Source organism: Echinococcus granulosus, assembly GCF_000524195.1.
Source record: "Echinococcus granulosus chromosome Unknown EG_S00017, whole genome shotgun sequence".
Lineage (NCBI taxonomy): Eukaryota > Metazoa > Platyhelminthes > Cestoda > Cyclophyllidea > Taeniidae > Echinococcus > Echinococcus granulosus.
Window position 1 is genome coordinate 968,343 of NW_020170397.1, and position 21,027 is coordinate 989,369.

Below are 21,027 nucleotides of genomic sequence, written 5' to 3' on the forward strand. Positions count from 1 at the left end.
TTTGTGGAGGAGTTTCTAACAGTGTTGCCACGCAAAGCGAGTCTCCCTCTCTGCTCATTAATAGCGGCTGCAGCTGCTGCTTGACAGGGAATCCACCTCCCACTAGTTCGTGGGCATGCAGCCATTGTAGACGGCCGAGCAAGTTGTAAGAGGCTGATTATTGAACCAACGAATATATTTTCTTCTCGTAGTATTTTGATACATCACTTAATTCATGCCTGCCTAGAAGGATATGTTTTTTCAAAACAACCATCATGATGACACATAAAGCAGATGAGCCTGCTTCCACTGCAGCCCTTAATTGAGAAATGTCGAGCTGCATATCGCCTCAAAAAATGACGTTGTCTTTCCTTCGACTCAATGTGCCTTCATTCGCATCATTTTCATAAACTGAACGCGTTACCATGGCTTTCTTGTCCACGAATTTAATAAGGATTGGAAAAGTGATAAACTGAAATCGAAAAATATGACCTGAATAAGTTTGATGCGCTTTCAAAATATCTCCAGAAATGCCGTGGAAGTCCGTGCTTCAGACGCACCGCTACTGACACCCTGTCGCGGAGGTGCACGTGATGACATCACAGAAGCCCATCACTGTTGGACAAATTGGGGCAATAGCTAGCTCAGATTCGGAAAACACACGACGCCCCCGCCGACACACGCGCACTCCGGGCCACATCAAATTCCCCAAGACAAGCAATACTGCGGCGAGTGTCCGTTCCGGAGGTCACTGCGCTCATTCACAAGCCCTCCTTTGCCATCTCACATCGGTTCAGCAAAGAGCCTGCTGCTGCCAACCAGGCCTCAACCCTCATTCCGTACCGACTATCCTCACAGCACCGCTTCTGACAACACTTGCAGTCATCGACAGTCTCGCCAGTTAAAACACCAACTCCGTGCAACATCTTACACCGCAAACCGGAATAGAGGAGCCCGGAGGGACCACCTAGTGGTGAAAGTAATGATCCTCGCCGCATTATCAAGCAGTAGGCGTTGCGCACTCCTCCCACCCCATTGCATTGGACAATCCAAGCTACTGCAACCCACCGCCTACCCAAAAACCCAAGTCAGGAGAAGAGAGTAGGAAGAAAGCATGCTTATTCGGGGGCTTGAAAAACGAGAGCCATCGGCGGATTTTATTACATAGCTAATAGTAGTGCCGTCTTGTTGATGATGCCAAGTTTGTGGGAGTGGGGGAAACATTAGCACGAAGGAAGGGGAAAGGGAGGAGGTGGGGGGGGGGAGGCAAAAGTGAGACGACGTCAAGACTTCACGAGTGCCTTCGCAGACACAGGGACGGTTAAACGCACACACGCACGCGCACGCATGACACAGATGACGGCGGAGGAATGGAGGGATAGAGGCGCCAAGGGCGACAACAAAGCGGACAAAAATGTTTGTAAGAGGAAAGTAGGAGAGGGAGAGGAGGAAAAACAACAGAAAGACTACAACACCCGACGCGCATACACAATGGTAATAATACCACCAGTGGGATAGAACTACGGACGCGCACAAGCGTGGCAGCGGAAAGGAGATCGAATAAAAACCGATTTACGCTTGTAGAGTACACAAAATAAGTGAAACCGAGAGAGAGAGAGAGAGAGAGAGAGAGAGAGAGGAGGAGGGAAAGGGAGGATATTTGGATGTGTGCGCATAAAGGGGAGAGGGAAAGGGTGAATGAAGGGGAACGAGTAGGTGATGAGACACGTGCAGAAAGGATAGACTGCTGCCTTGGGCGGTTGAAAAGGGAAACGACAAGAGGTGGGTGGGGGAGACAGAGGGGCGCACAGAGGAGGAAGAGAGGACGGAGTGAGTTGGTAAGTGTGAGGTCTAGACAGTTTAGTTAGTATTTTATATACATGTGTAGCATCACATCCTCAGAAGATGCTCTAGTGCCCATGTGGTCCACCGCCGCCTTCGCCGAAGTCATCACCACCGACTAGCGCTTCCCCTGCTTCTGTCTCGAACCAGAGGATCCCTTTGGCTTTGGACTGTTCGTGGCAGAGGAGGCTGTTGCTGTACTTGCGGCTGCACCTGACATGCTAGCAGAGGTGGTGCTGCCAGTGGTGCCAGTAGACGTAGATCCAATAGCGCCAGAACTCGCCGTGCTTAAAGTGGCGGTAGTGGGAGTAGTGCTACTGATATTGGTGACCATAGAGGTCGTATCGGTAGGGGCGGTTGTAGATGCGGTTGCGGATGCTGCCGCTACCAGAGGCGCACTAGAAATAGGAACGAGAGACTCAGCGGGATCCGAGATAGCCAGACCGCGACCAGGCTGTCCCAACAGATCCAGCTCCACCAGTAGTGAGAAGTGGTCCGAAGGCACGTGAATGTGTGGACAGCCCAAAACTCGCTCTTCCACAAACCAAGAGTCGGGGATCTGATCCAGACTTCCCAAAAGGCGGAAGTGGTTTCGAGAAAAGAAGATGTAGTCGATCATTCCCTTAAAGTCGTACCTAGAAAGGCATTAAAACGGATCCTCAATTATCACATCCGACGGCTTCAATCCAATGAGAATCGAAAGAGCCCAATCTTTTACTAGATCTAGCATCAATACTGAGTAAGCTTACGTCAAGTTGGTGACCCTCATTCCGTCATTGGCGTTGCCACGATAAGCTCGATCAAAGTTGAAACGATGACGCAAAATATTGCCTTCGTAAGCCCATTTCTCGAGCAACTTCCAGTCTTCAAAATGGTAATTAAAGCCGAAATTGAGGAATTCGACGTGGGTGGTGGGAACGCTACCTGTGGAGAGGTACTCGACCACACCCGAATCTGGTAGAGAGTTGAAATCCCCACAAAGGATCACGGGCATTCGAGAGGCACCCAAGCCCGGTTTTTCACAGTCGCCATTGAACCGTTCCAAACGGGACCACAACTCGGCAGTCCATAAGATGGCCTGAATCAACTTCACGTCGGAATGCTCCGGATCCCAGTGGATGTGACCCGTGGTTACACAGAACCTCCGACCATTCGTACCTTAAAAGGGGGCAAATGGAGATCGGTAAAGACCGTTCCCACGTGATAGCTATGTCAAAAGATTTTTACGATGGCGTTAAATCATCTCAAAAGAGGGAAGTGAAAAGGCAGCTTCTTACTACGACGCTTTTGACAACGGTTCAACATTGGAAACAAAAACACACCCCTAGAGACCTCACGTGGTCATTTGCCTGCACTGACAGCTGCGTTTGAATATTCTTACGGGCCAAAGATAAGGACAAAAGGCCTGGTCAGAAAACAGGATTGGAGGAGGGATAAAATGCATTAACAGGCGTACCTGAGTTCTTAATCTCCAGAACAACACCAATGGCGACATTGTCGCGAGTCATGACCCGGTTGATAAGTAGAGGAGAGGGATGGTCAGCGACGGAGGAGCAGGAGATCATGAATTCGTGGTGGAATTCAGCCACCTTGGTAAACTTCTCCGAAAGCCAGAAAATGGCACAACCGTCCACTTTACGTGCCAATGCAGGTTCCATTGTACGTGAGCGCGACTTGGGCAAAAATACACCCTCATAGTTATTTTTTGCCAGCTCCGGTACAAATACCGTCTCAAATTGGTCAGTGTCGATCTCCTGCAGACAAATTATGTTCGGCTCGTATTGCCGCAACTCCTCCAGGATGCCCCTACGTCGATACTCCCAATCAATGGCCCAGCTGGGACAATAGGGGTACTGCGAGTGAGTCGCGTAGTTGGCACTCAGAACGTTGTAGCACATCACCGTGAGTCGGTCTGCAAGACATCACACGATCGAATACCAAGGGAAATAAACACATTGAGGTGTAGAAAGGTGAATGAAGGATCACAAACATTCAAAATCTCGGATATATCGAGCCAAATAGATGCAAAACACACCAATATCAGTGGGGTGGGGATTTAAGATGATGGTCAAGATAGCACGTGAATGAACTGAGAATTCAAGAGTGCGCAGTCACAAGATGCTAAAGGTGTGTGCTCGGAAAAAGGTGCAAATTTTCTCCTAATCCGGGATAGTCAACATTTGCTGAGATAAGTTCCAGCTGAAGAGTTGATAGGGGGCCCACAAGTCAGGTAGGCGAAAGGCGTTTATCGCCGTTTGCAAACCAGCCCAATCGAGGGCCCGTGAGAGGAGACAAGAAAGTGGCGCACTGTCTCCAGCTCCTCCGTCCTCTCTCGCGTAGCACGTAGATTTAGCAACACTCCCTCGGCCTGCCCTCGACACTTCGGCCATTGGCTCACCGTCAAGTGGAAGGATGCTCACACGTGCTCACGCCTTCCGATCGATGGATGCGAGCGCGCGCACCGTATATTCCGCCTTCGCCACCGCTGCCGCCACCACCACCACCGCCTCTAGACTCAGTAACCCCCTCCCCAGGCACGCAAACACAGTCACACCAAAAGCAGGCATTCAAGCAAGAGGGACTGATGCAGAAGAAGAGAGGGAGGTAAAGGAATAGAGATACGAAAAATGGTACTCACATCCATTCCTCGAGGGAGTCCCAAACTGACGCCACTGTCGATGAGGAGGGGCGGAGCCGATGTCTAAAAGAACCAAAGAAGTGATGAATTAATGACGTGTGTATATTGCATCACTCTGGATTGGGAGTTGATGTAATCTCGGATGGGGGAGGAATGAGAGAGAGGCTTACAATTAGGAAATTCACTAAAAGGCATCGCACAGGTTTTGAGCGACCTGCAGTGGTCCTGCGCCCGAGGAAGATGCAGTGGGGCAGGTATGTACACAAAGGGGGGATGTGCGGACCAGGCCTGGGGATAGAAAAGGACGCAATTCTGTGCACGATCGCGCTCGGACGTCAAATACGGTTGAAAGAGGTTTGTGTTAATCTCCATAAGGGGCTGCGGGGGAGGCACCTTATCGTGTTGAGGCCGCTTAGGAGTGAGAGGAGGTAGATGTTCCACAAAGTAGGAGACATCGTGACCTGTTAGGTCAATCGTTACATGCCAGGAGTAAGGGATGAAAATTGCCCATCCCCGGGCAAGAGGTATGGAAGGGCCAGCCAATGAGGTGAGTAGGCAGGGAAGTACGAGACGTAGGAGGGAACTGTGGTCTGGTCAGGTGGATAAGATCCGGGAAGGAATACCAATGGGCGCTCGAGCGTATTCCTGACCACAGCTACTGGCACCGGCGGACGATGAGCCTTTCCGATTTTTAGCTCAGCCTCCGGAATCTTACTAAACTTTTCACAAGAGTCCGAAGATTCAATTAGGGCTACAGAACCCAAGGAATCGCGTTTCATTTGACACCAGCGCCGGTAGCGTCGGTTATTCCGGCGTCGTGGAGGTGCATTCGATTTGGCTCTGGAATCCTCAACTTTTCTGGTATCCAAGGTATCAATGCTCTCAGAACTGCCCAGAGACTCGCTTCCCGTAGCTACCGCGGAGTCCGGTGAACTACAGTAGTCGACATCTAATATTAAATCCGTCTTCTGCCGCGCTAGCCACTTTAGAGACCTTGGTCTCGATCTACAAGCTATCTGATCCGAGGCAGTTCGATAGCGCTGAGAACCTTTTGCTTCAGGTGGACCGCTATCCACAAGGACTTGCATTCCACTGTCAGTAGGTGAGTAGACGACTACGGAGACCCACAATCCACGTCACTCTCCACGGAATGGCTAATGCTCTCGGTCGTCGTGGTCGTTTGATTAAATATACGGCAAGGGTAAGGCGCTTACTGGTTGTCTCCACCCCGAGCCAATAGAGTCGCGGAGGTTATCTGCGTCACCCATATCAACCAGCCAATCACAGGAGGCTGCACTGTTCACACTGACGCCGAACAATTACACACGTGAGGAGCTAACACACCACACCGGTTTACGCGTCTGCAACTATCAGTAAGGTGAAGACAATAAAAGTGCTGTGCAAAGTCAGCACACACTTCGATTTTTCAACCAAACGCCGCTGACCCGCCCGAGTTCTGACAATTATGCACTCGCTTGAATGCTATAACAAAGCCCTGATTTGAACGTAAAGCAATAACGGTTGTGTTTATTCAAAAAGGCAAACGGCTCGATAATTCCAGTGGTCTTTAAAGAAACCAATTAAAGTGCTTGGAAGCGGGAAACGCTAACTTGAAGTTGGGTCAAAGCCTCTTAAGTGAAGAACGGGGTTTAAGATGGGGGCATTTCAACTGGCGTTGTCTGTTCACAGTTTTCTGCAAAAACTGTGCACCTACTTGCAACAAAGGCTTTTCAAAATACCCTTTAAGCTCCAGCTGAAATGACAGGCTTCGAACATCAAGCATTCTGATATTGTTCTACACTGCTCCAGAGATTGGCGTCTTGACGAAAAAGAAATGCTGTGCGATGCCAAAGCTTTGCGATAATCACAGTGGGAAGGAAATTCCTCACCGTTTATTCGGTAGATTGGACCATTGCAAATGAGCTTACTTTAGCAAAGGAGCGTGCAAATACGCTCGTATGATGAGAATGAGGCCACGGAGAAAAGGCCAGCTCGATTTTCGAAGAAGGAGATCACAACAAACTGGGACGCAAAGCCTACTAACAGGAAAGAGTAGCCACTGTTGGAAGTGCCCGATTCATATCAAAGGAAGTCACACTCACTCAAGCACAAACATGGCAACTCAGGCAATCACGGGATTTTGAAAATGCAACACTTGGAGATGCATCTGCACACTTTGGGACTGACTCCCCCAATGCGACCAGGTAAAGGCGTGTTGTTTCAACCAGTAATGTGAGTTTGTGGAAAATTGGCATTAGAAATGATTGAAATGGTAGTCCTTGAACTGTGCACCCATTTGCGATATCAAGCGCACAATTTGCGACCTCTAAATGAGGTGAAAACGGCACCAAACGAGGATGCTGTGTTGCGCAATCATCATGGCCACCGTCAACCAATCACAGGGCGGAAGGACTCGACCCCAAATACACAAGGAAAAAAGAACAATATAACACTCACGCTGCCGCGAGTAGATGTCGAGGTAATGCCGTACCAATCGTCGAACAAAGGACTCAGTTCCGTCTCCATAGAGAGCCGCCGACTCCTGACTCAAGGGGTTGTTCTGAAGATCTTTAAGACACATAGAAAGGAAGCCAATTATCATCAAATTAGTAATAGACGCTTACGCTCCACATTTGTTCTACGGAGCTGCGAATTCCCTATCAACGAAATTGTCGTGGCTACTGCTGGCAAACAATTGATGCAGGGACGAAATTAAAGGGCGTTATGTGGAACACCCAAAATGTAGAAGGCTAGACTAAGAATAAGCATAAAACACTTGTACAAGGCGTCTAAAAAGTTCAATCACTAAAAAGGCACACCAATGTATGGCTACGTTGAGAACTAATGAATTCGAGATTATGGGCCATCAAGAATAATAGTTTGGGGGTGTATTGGTGTCTTGCTTATGTGCAAGGACGAGCTACACAAGTAAGATCTTGACAAAAAATACCAGTCAGTGTTCAAACGCTAGCAAACAACAGGGAGGCAAAGAGTGGCCTAACCCAACAAAAAAGCAAACCAGTTAAGGTTGAAAGTAATACGCGAACTAGTTTCACCGACCGAAAATGCATCTCTTACAAAGAAAAAAAAAAGGACTCCGAGTCCTTTTGACAGTGTGTTATAAAAAATACAGATTAGCCGTTTCGAAGCTGGTTATTTGTGGGGGACACACACACACACACACGCACACACACCCAGAATTCGAGAGAAACGGGCTGCGCAACCAAAGGTCCTGGAGTTTACCGAAGTACACATACATCCGCACCCACACAGAGGAACCTTTGAACCGCAGGCATTAATTCTAATTGCAATATTAAACTCAGTGGCGTTACACAGTAGTGTTGCCAACACCAGTGTAGATAATGTAGTTAAGGTAAACGGTGAAATCTCGAGAGAAAAAAAATAAATAGGCAAATCTACCAGTCCTAGGAGCACAAATACCTGTGAGGCTAAATAACCACCCGGGCGTAGGAGAGCGTATGAGAGGGTCTTGCGATCTGTTGCAAAGTAAACAAAGATCATGCGTGAACAGCTTCGTCCGTCCGTCCGCCTGCCTACCCACCCTCACTAGCCCATCATCTGTCTTTGAGATCAGCTCCAGCCAGCTAGGCCGGAGGCAGCACCACGTCTCGCCAACACACACAGGAGAGATGAAGACGGCACGTGAGCCAAAAAAAAAAAACAATAGCCCATCGAAAGCCTAACGCAGAGATTGTCAGTCCCGCTCTGTGCGAGTGTTTCTATGTTCAAAGGATAACGATAACAAAAATGTCTGGGGTGGATCGAATTGATGGGTTGAGGCGACACGCACGCTCATTTCCTCTAGAGGATGCAAATTAGCCAGCGCAAGTGGTTGGTGAAGTCACCATGCCCACAAATACGCACATACGAAGAGGCTTTGAAAATAGTAAACTCATCACCGACACTCATCATAAATCAGAGGTGGGATGCGATCACGAGATTAGCCTTTAGGTGAACAAGAGGTGAAACATTTGACTGCCACAGTGCTGCCGCTGCGCGTATGGGATATACTACAGCAGAGAGAAACGAGATCGGAGCTAGGGTCACAGCCCAACATCGCAAAGAAGTACACCCTCATGTGTGCATAAATGCCCGCACGTGTGTGTTCGTATGCGTAAATATGGAGACGAAGTATGCAAAAATTTCCCATATGCATCACACTTGGTGAAGATAACACATGCTCCACATAACGACAATGAAAGCGACGAAATGGGGCAAAGGAGTGGAGTAAATATCTTCAGCTCCGCAGTATTGGCGAGTTCTGCAAAAACGTGATCGCCGTAGCATGAGGCCTTTGATTTGGAGGCTTGGAGTGCAGGAACAAGCAAGCATTGCGCAGGCAACTACACGACCTACTTCAAAGTCCATAAGGCCTGCATGTAATGGTGCGCATGGCATTCTCTGCTCTACACGTTCTTTTGTGATCATGAGTGTACGCGGGTTCCTGCGTGTATGCTTGAATGATATGCTTGAGACTAAGTGACTGACAGAACGAGGCGAAAACTAGCCAGAAAGAAGCGGGCGGCTCATGCTGCTCTGAATAAACAAGAGGCAATTTCATTTCGCCCAATACACACATTAGCCACGAAATGATGGATGCGATGCTCCTGATACACTTCACAGGAAGGCAGTCGCTCCGGCAACTTCACAAAGCACACTCATGCACGTCGTTCAGGCATTTATCAATTGACCCGGTTTTGAGAATATCTGTAAGAAAAGAGGACAAACATGCGGGACCGGGGATAGCATAAGCCGACTACTCCTCCTTCTTACGAGCGCATAAACCAATTGATGCACGAACTTTCACATCCAAATCGTCCGATAGCGCGATCGGCTAACAGACAGAAGACGGCCCTACTGCATCCTGAGTCATCAAATCAGGTGTCTGCGAATAGCGCAGCTCCTGAATCCATTTTTTCGGGGAGGGAGGGTCGGGAGGGGGAATTTAAGCCGAGCCACACACACACGCACAGGCATGCATCGCGAGAGGAAAGCAGTGGATGCCCGTCACATCCACGAGTATGAGCGTGTGCGTGTCGGTGTGCCTATCCGGGTTCCTGTGTCTGTGTCAGGGGTGGGGGCAGACAGCCGCGTCTGAGCCACAGCCATTAAGCGGAGGCAAGGCAGAGGCCATGCGCGCGTATGCAAGAGACTGGGGTAATTAATACGACGGTGAGGTCGCCCGCTGCGATCGCATCTCCTCTGAGGACAAGGACGCAAAGCCTAACGACAAAATCTGGTAGAGTTTACGTTTTTCAGCTGGAGATATACGTGCCTCCCTACCGTACCCTCTAACTTGAAAAAAGCTTACCCTACAGTAGAAAATAAAGGGACCATTGAGTGTCTGCGAAGAAAAATTGATCAAACGTGGCACAGAAGGAGAGGCAACGGTGACGTAGGCCCTCCCCTTGGAACAACCACACAATAAGAATCACATGAGTAAGGACTGTTGTAAGCCCCAACGTGTGGAGATAACTAGATAGAGGGGTAAGCCTCAATAGAGCAAAAAGGCAATCAAAGAGGGCGATGGAAAAGTAGACTCACTTAAGAGCCTAAGGTTTAGCAGACGAGCAACCTCGAGGGGGAGATCTGATATTTGGTTGTCATTGAGAATCAGAGCTCTGAGATCGGTGAGCTCACCAATGGTGGATGGCAAAACCTTCAATCGATTGTAACTGGCATCCAAATTGACAAGGTTCACCAAGTTCCCCAGTTCTGGCGGTAGGCGCTCCAAGTTGTTATTCTTAATCACCAATGTCGTGATGTAGGTTAGGTAGCAGATGTTGCGGGGAAAATTTTTCAGCGGACCTAAAGAGAGCCAGAAGAAAAACTATGTTTAATCCGTACCTAGCCTCAATTAGCATAAAAATGATCTTATATGAGACGGTAATAGTCCGATATCAGTTCCTGTAAATAAAAAAAATGACGCCGATTTATGAGCCGGGCGGAGGAAAGCAACAACTTGAGCCGCGATTTTATCACACGTAGACAGTCGGCCACATTCGAAGAGGATGGATTTAATGGAGACCGTATGAGATAGTACTAAGCATAATTGTGTGTTACGTCTAGAAATGTCTACCACGAGTGGGAGCCAATGCAGAGGGTAAAATGAGGCTAAGTAAGGAGAATGTACTTACAGCTGACTAGCTAAGACGCTACTACAACACATTTTGTAAACTGGCAGTGGCACTCTTCAATACAATTTCAAGTAGTAGTGAAATAGGACGAAGTGTGCCAGCAAAGGGTTAAAAGTACTGCAAGGTGTAATCGATTGAAGGATGCCTGCGGTGGAAAGAACGACAACCTGAAAACGCATCGCAGGCACACACACCTTGTGTATGTGTTTATGTGCCCGTGTGAATTACGTGTAGGAAATCCCGCACTCGAAGCTACCCAGCTGTAGGACCAAAACCGCTCATGCGTACATTCAATTATAGTGCACAGGGTTCTGTTTCGCTCTCTCGGTGGCACATATCTCACAACGGGGAGGTCTGCGTCTACACATCTTCGTTAACCCGATTGTTTCCCGAGTTTTCCGGGGAGTAGATGGAAATCGCACGGCTCATTCTCGATTCACGTATAAAAAACTTGCTTTTTAAAGAAAATCAGGTGTATTTCGGCTCGGGAACCAGAGGTAGCGCGGCGAAGAGGTCATGCGAGAAGTACCTTACTGAGATTTTTGCTATGTTTGCCGCACACTTCAAACGCGGCATGGCGTGCTGCCCCGCAAGTGTTCACATGCACATTCACTCCCCAATGGACCTGGTTTCAACCAGTTTAAATTACACAAACACTGGGGAATTTTGGTCACGGATGTGCAATGCAAGAGGTCCATTTAAACAATTGTGGAAGACCTAAAGCTTATCTACAGCACTGGTCGAGTTAGGAGAATGATCTCCGAGCGTCATTAGTGCTGTCAATACGGGCGAATTGAGGTTACATAATTCACGGCAAAATAAGTGAATTTACCAAACTTTTCCACCTATTTTTTTGCCTACAGTATGAATTAAAGAACATTACCGTGGCAGATATTGATGGGAAATGGCAAATAATTAACGGACAAGAAGCGCCAACAGCAAACTTCCATGTTTACACTACACCAGAGTCAAATAAACTGTTCGGGAAGAAGTGAACTATCGCCAATCGTATCGATAGGAAAAGAAAATTCAACGAAACTAATTTAGATATAAAAAGTAACTCTGACATAATGAGATGTTGCCACGACCTCGCTTGTGGCAGAACATCTTTTGCTCCTATCACGTTGAAAAGAAGAGACTTGGGCTCTGACATTACAAAAGTATAAAAAGGCGCCCAGACCAGAGCTACGCTAAAGCCGCTACTCAGACGACCCGAAAAATGATCGCCACGTCTTAAGGCATATCTAACTAAGCATAGTCTTGCGACGAGAAAAAATAAGCGTCCAAAATTGCACAACATTCATAATTCAGGATATGGGTCAACTCATGTAAAATAGAAGTTGCTAAAATAGATGGCTTGAGTTAATGCACAACAAAAAGACGTCTATTAAGCCTTCGAAAGTATGTATGTCACGGATTTAATTGAAGAACGACAAGAACAAAAATAGCAAGTCATTAAAATCACTCATAATAGGCAGGCGAAGACGTTATAACAGAGAACCGGTCAAATCAGATCACATACAAGGATGTTACTTAAAGAAATAACACTTCAAATGGATTAGTTATTGTTTTGATCACGCCACCCGACCTCCCTTTGTGTCAGATGAACGCCTCACGATTCGCTCAACACCACAAAATCGCGCGCACTGTGATTTGAAACCGAAAGCTGTACACGAATGACTTACACATCATGTGCGTCTAATTGCGCTGATTAACTGAAGAACAAAACGAACCTATCAGTCCAACTTTTTGAGGCTTGGTGATGCGTGAAAAGAAAAGTGGATAAGTGAAAGACTTGAAATATGTGTCAAAACAAAGTGGCAGATGCCTCCACATGAAGAAAGGTTTGCTGGCAAAAAGGTAAGCAAAACAAAAAACAAACGTACCTGTGAGATTAACGCGAAACCATCTGGCACGATTCCTAGCTTCCTCCTCGCTTATGAGGCGTGACTGCATAGTGAACTCATTTAGGTTGTTTGAACGGCGAACCGGAAAGGAGGTGGGTGTGTTAAGGACCTGCAAACCGGGAAAACGGCGTAAAAGACCGTTGAAAAGACCAGCTGATCTCATGGGCCTTGACCGGCAGCGCTACTGCTCATGCGCCTCGATGTGCACTCACTAAAAAATCGATAATGACAACAGCTGTTTGCCCCCCCCCCCCTTCCGACCCGCCTCTGCCACTACCACTATTTGAAGGCCTACGGAGCTAATTGCAGCTGCGACACGCACCAGTTAAGGCCTCCAACGATGGAAAGGCGTTAAATGAGACTGATAGCGCGCTGTGACAACAAAGGGGAATCCAACAACTCGATGACCCACAGTCACGCTGCCCGGTAACGTGGCTTTTAAATAACCCCCCTCTCCCCTAAAATGTGGTCACTTTCCACTATACCCTACGATCGTCGTCCTGAAAACTTGGTGACCACAGAGCCATTAAACTAGTAGAATCATAAATAAAACATCAAGAAGCGGACAACTATAAATACATCATAGGCTTACGTCAGAAGAGTAAATCGTTGGACGGGGAGGCATCTAAAAGGAAAAAAAGCGAAGCTTTCAGAGGAACAGTCAAGGTGCGGATAAAACCTAATCCCCGGTACATATTCCGCCCGTTCCAATAAAACTGTGTGCACCTAGGTTGTGTTTAAGGGGCATAAAGCATAGTAATCACAATAACGCAGGGTCAAAGTGGCAAAAAACTGTACTTAATGTGCAAGGAAGTGATCAAAATAAATGTATGAATGGTAAAGGAATATGAAAAAGTAAGTACAATTCGTACGTGATGATGTCAAAGTCAAAATTGTGATTACAACTAGCACAAAAATGTAATTTGAATCGAACTCATCAGAGCGCGGAAATTAATATAAAACGGAACTCAGAGATGCGTCACAGATCTAGCATTGTGTTAGGCGCATAAAATATTCAAGAAAATATCCATAGACTAACAAATGAACGAAAGCAGCCCATTAATATGATAGAAGAATAAAAAAACTGACTTCAGAAGGGATAGATCAGAAGTGCGATAACAAGAAAAACACTAACCATAAGCTTTAAAACAAGACACAATGTCTACATTTCCACTTAAGAAGATCAGTGACATATTCGACCCAGAAGATAGGCAAAAGACGTCCCACAATGACTACCGAGTCAAACAAATAGAAGTTAATATTGATTAAATTCCGCCCCAGACTACAGAAGTTTGCACTTAAATAAAGAAGCCCACAAATTGGGTGGCGAAGGTAAAGTGAAGTGAGAGCTACCTAAGTAAAGGCAAGTAACACTAGGTGCAGTTTCAGCAACTAAATATATCCCGAAAGTAAATGGAAGCTAGGGTAATGGCATATTGGACAAATGAAGATGCCGTCGATCGTGCACCCGCTGACAGTTCGTCCATGACCAAATATAGGCCCCAAATTGTACTACATAGACGGAACTCCGAATATATAACAATCATTTAATTTAGGAAAAATTGTGAACCGCATCATGACAAAAAACAACGGGGAACGGAGCGCACTTACTTAGGATAACCTCCAAATTCCTGACAATGAATAAAAATCAACGAAAACACAATCGGCGGTACACCAAATAAAAGGTTAGAACAAAATCAGGGTGTTAAACCTTTAATGCATGGACTAAAGTCGAAATCACTACAGTGTCATTCAATTACAAAATATTTTAGGCGAGAAAGATCTATCTTTCAGCTGTCATTTAATCAGGTATAATGAGTAGTAGCATATGGGGGAAGCAGCATGTTCTTTCTAAACCCTGGAAAAAACCAGTTAGAAGAGGTCTTATAAAGACGAATGCAGTCAAAACATACTCAAGTTTGATTCGTAAACTTGATATTTTGAAAATATGGTATACTACATCATTCCTATTACTTTCGCAATATCTGTAATGTTCCTTTCTTGTTGTGCACACATGCCGTGCACCACTTAACAATGGTCTGATTATTTCATTTACACTTTTAAAAACGGTCTAAAAGGCTTTGTTACACCATGTTCTGAATCTCCTAAAGCCTTAACCACTAATTTCATTAATTTAGGTCTGCATGTCGGGCAGCAGCACACGCACCTACACCCGTATACAAACTCAATTAGTGTAACAAACGCAAATTGGTAAATCAGTTTGGTATGCTCCTTTCCCTAGAGTTTACCCGGAGTTCGCAAGAGGTCACAGTAGTATAGCAGAAAACACGATAATGCACATAAGGTCTAAAGGTGGCTGGTAAGGTCCAGAGACCATTCTGTCACAAAGGAGTACAAACTGTGGGAACTTAATTGTTCGCCTAATCAAACACTGAGTTAAACAAGCTATCCAGGCAGTATAATGCACCTAAATTGTGACCCCATTTAGTAAAAAATGGGGTCACCGAACAGTCATGTCTCACTAAATTTCGTAGGCTACATACTTTTGTTCGTTTGTATAAATACAAAAAAGAAATTAGCGAACAGTTTTGAAATTATTTAGTATTTGCAGCAACCATTATTGACAACCACATGAGTTTATTCAAAAATACATTAAAAAGTTAATTTTAGGACTGTATTTTTAATTTCTCTACTTTTAAAGCGAATGCCTTCTGAAAATGTTCGTCTAAAGAGCTCACATCCTTTGCTTCGACATCGATCTTGACAATCTATTTTCAAGTCCAACATCTTGATGGAAAAGTTGTGGCCACGCTTCTCTGCATACGTAGAAGAGCACTTGATTTTAGTGCAAAAATCGTATTTTAGGTTAATAATGAAATATCCATCTTAAAGGGAATGTTTTTTATGTGTAGAATGCATAACCGGGCAAGATTTGCGTTGATGCAAATGGCTCTGAATTAATAGACAAACATACTTCAAGTCAATTTAGACTTTTAGTGGGGCATTTGTTTGTTAAATGACAGCTACAACTGCAGAGTTTTCTAAAAACATGTTTATATTGATCAAGGTGTTTGCCCATTTTAAAATGAATAGCTTTAATCAAGGTTGTTAAGGGTGGCTGATAGCTATGTCTTGATCGAATACTGTATTTCATTTAGGTAATATTTGTAATAGAAATACCCTTCCCTCATATCTTCATTGTAAATTTCATCAACATCTAAAGCAATGTGTCCTGCTCTTCGCGTTCCGATTAGGACTTTATCCCGTTCATCATTAAGGTAATATTTTATTGCATTCTAATACGCCATTTAAGGCTCATTTCGGCTAAGGCCCAGAGCGATATCTGTGAAGTCACACCCCATTCAATTTCAAATAGCGAAATGGTAAATATGCTTACTTGTATTGCATCTTTTAGAGTTCTGATGGTGATAGCGTTGTGGTGCTTTCTCGCACACCCAGTCAAGAAAGCACTGACAGCAACGAGCTCTTAAATCAATCAAGAGAATCGGTCTTGAACGAATCTCGAAATCATAAACAGTCTTCAAGAGCACCGTCTGTAGCTTCCTCATCGACTGATCACTCGCAAGTCTTTTCGAAGTCTTGCCAATGGGTCGGCTGTGATAGTGGTGCTGATATTGGGCCTGGTGGGTTACTATCCCACATCCAAGAGGCTCATGTTTTACCTCAGATTTCCTTAAAAAAGTCCCGCTATACTTGTTTATGGAGTGGATGCAAGGTCTATGGGCATCCCAGTGTCTCCTCTAACTGGTTGTCGCGCCACGTGCAGGAGCACTCAGAGGCCAAAGGAAAACCGTTCTCGTGTATATTTGATAGATGCTTCCAACGTTTTTCTTCCTCAAGTTTACTCCAGCGGCACATCGATCGTGATCACATGCGTTCGAAAGCGGGTGATGTGGCTTCCGTAACCAAAGGACCGCCCTTCTCTCAATCTCTACCCGGATCTCCAGCTGGTGGAACTAGAAATCGTGCTAACTTCAAAAATTGCACTCGAAGAATATCAAGGAGGAAACGAAAATTCCGATTTTGTCGAAGTAACTCCTCTTAAATTTCAATTTAATTATGTACGATACGCTACAAGCTGTAAAATTATTATTGATCTACCTGAAAGCTGGTCTGTCAACGGTTCCAATGATTTTAAACATAAAGTGAACTTTTTTGCTTAAATGCATGTTATATACCATTAATACAATTGTTATTTACATTATTAACAGAAATAACTTATTCCTCGAAAAGTATCCCTATTTATGCTGCCATAAGAAGGTCATACTTTGTTCTCTTCCCAGTCAGACACGTGGACTTCTACGACGCCAGGTCAAAGATAATAATAAAGAACCGGATTGTATTAGATAAGCTCCTCGCCGAACGTGCCATCGAGAGCCTTATTCGACCGCCTTCACCCTCCGCCTCGAACGATATCCCTCTCTCCACCCACGTGGCCCTACCAGGGCCTATCAGGAGCGACAATCGTGAGTCGAGCTCCCCCGAAAAGCGCATTTTGCGATCCACAATTGCGACTGTCTCGGGTGACGCTTCCGCATCATCCCCTCGACCTGCAAGCAGGCCCGAGTGCTATCGCGTTAAACTCCTCCTCACTATTCCTCACACCGTAAGCTCACTCGCCCCCTTTATGCTATCTTTGATTCATTTCTCTCCACACCGGTGCAACACTCGCCTGATTTAGAGTTCCGTACCGGAACTTCAGCTTGTAGTAGTCTTTAATAACCATTCTTCCAGTATGCCATTTTACAAATTGCAATTATTTTCGCAACTTGGGATTTGTATAGGGTTGCGATTTTTGAGGAATTGTGCAATCGCTTTAGTGCTACCCATAAAATGGAGTGTAGCGATATGTTTGTTTTTTTCGACGTCAGTTCTTGATGTTGAACTCATAGGTTCTCATAGTATTCATATTTCAGAGGAAGCAGTTTACCTATTTTTAGTTAAATTGTATTTGAACTCACTTAAAACGGATTACTTATTGACATTGCTTTTCTTCTTCCTTCTGTGTTAATAAAAAAATGGCAGGTTTTTAAAGTGTCTGTCCGTAAGCGTTGTAAATTAAAACAACTAAATGCTCCACTTTAAGCCTGCTTTTGCCATTAGGTTTTCTCTTTACTGCCGAATGTTTGAGGCTTAAGTCGAGTCATCCAAATGGGCTTAGCTCGACCGGAATTTACTCACTTAAGCGAGTTTTTTAGTCTGACTTGCCACCGGCAGTATATTTGATGGTGTAAAACAAATTGTCCGTGGAGTTTTTTACGGCTTTTGTGCCTTGTACCACATATTTTTCACATAGTATGAAGTAAAAATCTAAAATTATACATTTGATGTTAAAATGTGAACGTATGATCATGGAAATGTTTGTGTAAAGCAACGTCATTCATGGTATGGGTGTGAGTGGTGTGTTACATGCCTACCTGTTTGACGGTTTCATGCAATACCGACACTTCTGTCTTCAAATCTTTTCGCGTTCATAAACTGTAGATGTCGTGTGACGTCGCGTCCCATCTGTAGTGTGATGTAGATAGTGTATCGTGATCATGTTTCTGCTCATTCCTTTCATATTGACGTGACCGCTTTAACAAAACCCTCCGGAGGCTAATCAGAATCATCGGCATTCCTGAAATACCCATCACCTCTCTGTCGTGGTCTTCTCATGTCAGCTGTCTAGTTAATTTTTTTTGAGAATACGTATACTTCTAGGATGTATTTATTTCTGCATGCATAAGTTAACATAATGCGGGTGACTTGTTTGCAGTTGTCTCTCATACGAGAATTGTCCTGCCACTTTCAATACTTGCATATGCGAGCTGCACTGTTTTTGCTATGCCTCTCCACATCCAAACCTCCTCCCTTCCTCAAAGGTACTAGCATATTTTTTTGCCCTTTTTTCATCTCGTTTCCTTTAATTAAACGCGTATTTCGCTGGAATTGATTTGAGTTTTCTTTTCACGGTACAACAGTGTACTAACTTTAATTTCGGCGAGTCGGGTTGAATGTAGGCTCTAATGAAAATCTACTACACAGATTGTCAAACAGTCATTATTGAAGCACATTTGGAATCCGTTGCAAATGTCTGTGCGCCCTGGTTACCCCACTTGACGCCACTTATATTTGTGATTTGCATTACCCGAACCTTAGCAAATGCATTGGTCCTGTCCATGCATTGTTATTAACCCCCTCACCCCCTTCCCCCTTCTACTGGATCTTCCATTTACTCAGGCTAATTTTCGGTAGGAAAGGGGTCAAAATCGGTCCTTTGGCTCTGTAGTGACATGCATGCACGCGTTGGTTGGCTGGTGTTACTTGATGGTGGAGCGATGCGCGGTCCCAGTTGTTCTTTTGCAGGCCAGAGCATTTTTTGTTTGTGGAACCCACCCCAGATGTGTTTGAGGATTCCTAGGCTTCAATACACGACTCTTGCTGCTTGGTTCACCCCTTTGAATGTTAAGAGGCAGACATCTGTGGTACTTTATTTTGTTTTTTCTCAAAGGCAGTCCTCTTGTGTATTTTTAAATCCTACATGCCTGCAATAGCTTGTTTAGGACACTGAAATTTGCTGCTCATAGGAAAAAATAAATTTGGGAAGCTCTTAAAGTAGTCGGATTGTTATTTTACTCTGCTTGGAAATGTAATGTCCAACGCCTTCTTTACTTTCTCTCACAACAGTTTGTTGGCCAAAGATTGACTCGGGAAAACAAGACCGAATACCTCGTGAAATGGCAAGGCGATCTATGTACGAAGTGAGTTTTTCGAGTTCCCTTTTCTTCCTTCAATGCTGATGCGGTTTCCTGTCTTCGAAGTTCTTGTTTTTGCTTCACTGCTACATCGTCGAATAATTGAATGATTGATTAGTTGGATGTTAGTTATCGAAAAGTACTGCTGAACTCAGAAATGAACTTATCCAAAAAAGCTACGCACATTGCAATTTCACTTCAAATCACCACAAATACAACTTATGACGCGGGTTTTAGTTGCTTCCCAAGTCGGAGAGTAACGATTTTTTGGCGCAAACTTAGGATGTGTTTCGTAAGCACTTTTTTTCATGTACCTCTACTCTTGAGTTTATGACTAGCCATTGCAAACGACGACTTTGTCGGCGATTGTTTCGCTCCAATAAATTCAAGTTTATTTGCCCACTAGTCCGGTTAAAAGTCGCTCTCATTCGTACTTCATCAGTTGCATAATCTCAACAAACACTAAGTGGTGAATAACAAAGGCAAACTAATCCTGAACGTTTCGAGCTCACTTCAATCAGATTACTTGTTCTATTGTCGAGCAGTTTCCGGTTCAGTCGCCTCCTTTTGTCGTTTCATATCTCATCCAGAGGTAGGGTTGACTACTGACTCGAGCAATCTGCAAGCTTATCTCTGGCTGAAAAAATTAGCTCAACCACCGCGGTGCCATTTTTTTAAGTAATTTAGTCAGTCAATCATTGTGTTGTGTCCTGACCTCCGTAGCCTCGCATCCCTGTCCGTGTGCTCGCATGTGTATAGGTCCTGCGTCCAAATTCCGTGCCATCGCAGTGCTGGGTACCAACTCTCACACCAAGTTGTCGTAATACGATTCAGTAAAGGGTGGATGTTGTCGTGTCCGAAATTGGAATCGAATTTGGCCCTGCAGGGTTTGAGGTTTATCCACTGAAATGTCAGGTCGGGTACATTGCAGGCCCTCACGGAGTGTCGAGTCTCACATAACAGAGGTCCTGCTCGAGGCAGTAAAGTGGTACAATGATAAAATCGTCACTGTGCTGATACAATAGACACCTAAACGTACATCACTTGACTCATTTCTCACCGACCAACTTTGTTCAGTAAAACATCTTAACTGCTTTGCTGGTGTAAAGGTTGTTTTGCAGCCTTTGTGTTAATTTTAACCATTCAATTGCTTGTTAGAGATGTTGGAGTGACAGGTTATATTCTCCTGAGCCGTTCAATTGGTTTTGTAGGCTTTAATTCCCCAAACTAACGTTGTCACATTTGTGATAGTCTCCCGTTTAGGTTATCGAAGGGTCATTATCACTAGACCTGTCAAATTAGCGTTATCGTTGTCCGTGTCTTTAGCATACCACCAGTGATGTGGGTCCTCGAAGAGGAGGTTCGTGCAGCGGCCGCGTTGGACAAGCTCTGAGTCCTCGCCATTCATGCCTCCCTTGCCTCCTCCGCTCCTCGTCCGTTGGTGTTGAGGACACAATTTGTGCAATATGAAGGGACAAATCGAGCTGAGGCCTCAGCGATAGGATTTTCTCTAGGACCTCACTCTCACATCCTTCCCCACCGCGGCTGTATAAAAACCTTTCTGCTCCTCCCAAATGTTCTTTCTTTGTTTTTCCATCTTCCGTCCTGTTTTTTTCTACTTTCACATCTGATGGTGTCGCACCTACCCGTCAGACTATGCCAAAGCGCATTTCTCTCCTCCTTCCTGTCCTCATTCTTTGAGACTTCTCAACTGACTACGTGTTCACCGGTCTGTACATAGTGGATTTGTCTAGGAATGAATCCTCGATATCTTTTCTTTCATC

At 45.2% G+C, this 21,027-nt stretch overlaps 2 protein-coding genes across 2 annotated transcripts; one reads left to right on the forward strand and one right to left on the reverse strand. All coding sequences in view use genetic code 11, as the record gives it.

The window, feature by feature from the left end:
* Positions 1 to 740: 740 nt before the first annotated feature.
* EGR_03377 (CCR4-NOT transcription complex subunit 6-like protein) lies at positions 741 to 14,540 on the reverse strand (the record flags this gene model as incomplete). The annotated part of the gene is made up of 9 exons (XM_024492626.1): positions 741 to 946; positions 1,969 to 2,456; positions 2,571 to 2,979; positions 3,278 to 3,733; positions 4,460 to 4,522; positions 6,917 to 7,027; positions 10,025 to 10,288; positions 12,504 to 12,633; positions 14,499 to 14,540. 9 exons carry the CDS (start codon positions 14,538 to 14,540, stop codon positions 741 to 743), a joined length of 2,169 nt encoding a protein of 722 aa, XP_024353027.1.
* A 1,170-nt stretch (positions 14,541 to 15,710) lies between these two features.
* On the forward strand, positions 15,711 to 20,636 carry EGR_03378 (Zinc finger protein AEBP2; the record flags this gene model as incomplete). Its single annotated transcript, XM_024492627.1, has 6 exons — positions 15,711 to 15,763; positions 15,799 to 15,868; positions 15,901 to 16,537; positions 16,790 to 17,112; positions 19,176 to 19,249; positions 20,570 to 20,636. The coding sequence occupies 6 exons, from the start codon at positions 15,711 to 15,713 to the stop codon at positions 20,634 to 20,636; spliced, it is 1,224 nt and encodes a 407-aa protein (XP_024353028.1).
* Positions 20,637 to 21,027: the final 391 nt, after the last annotated feature.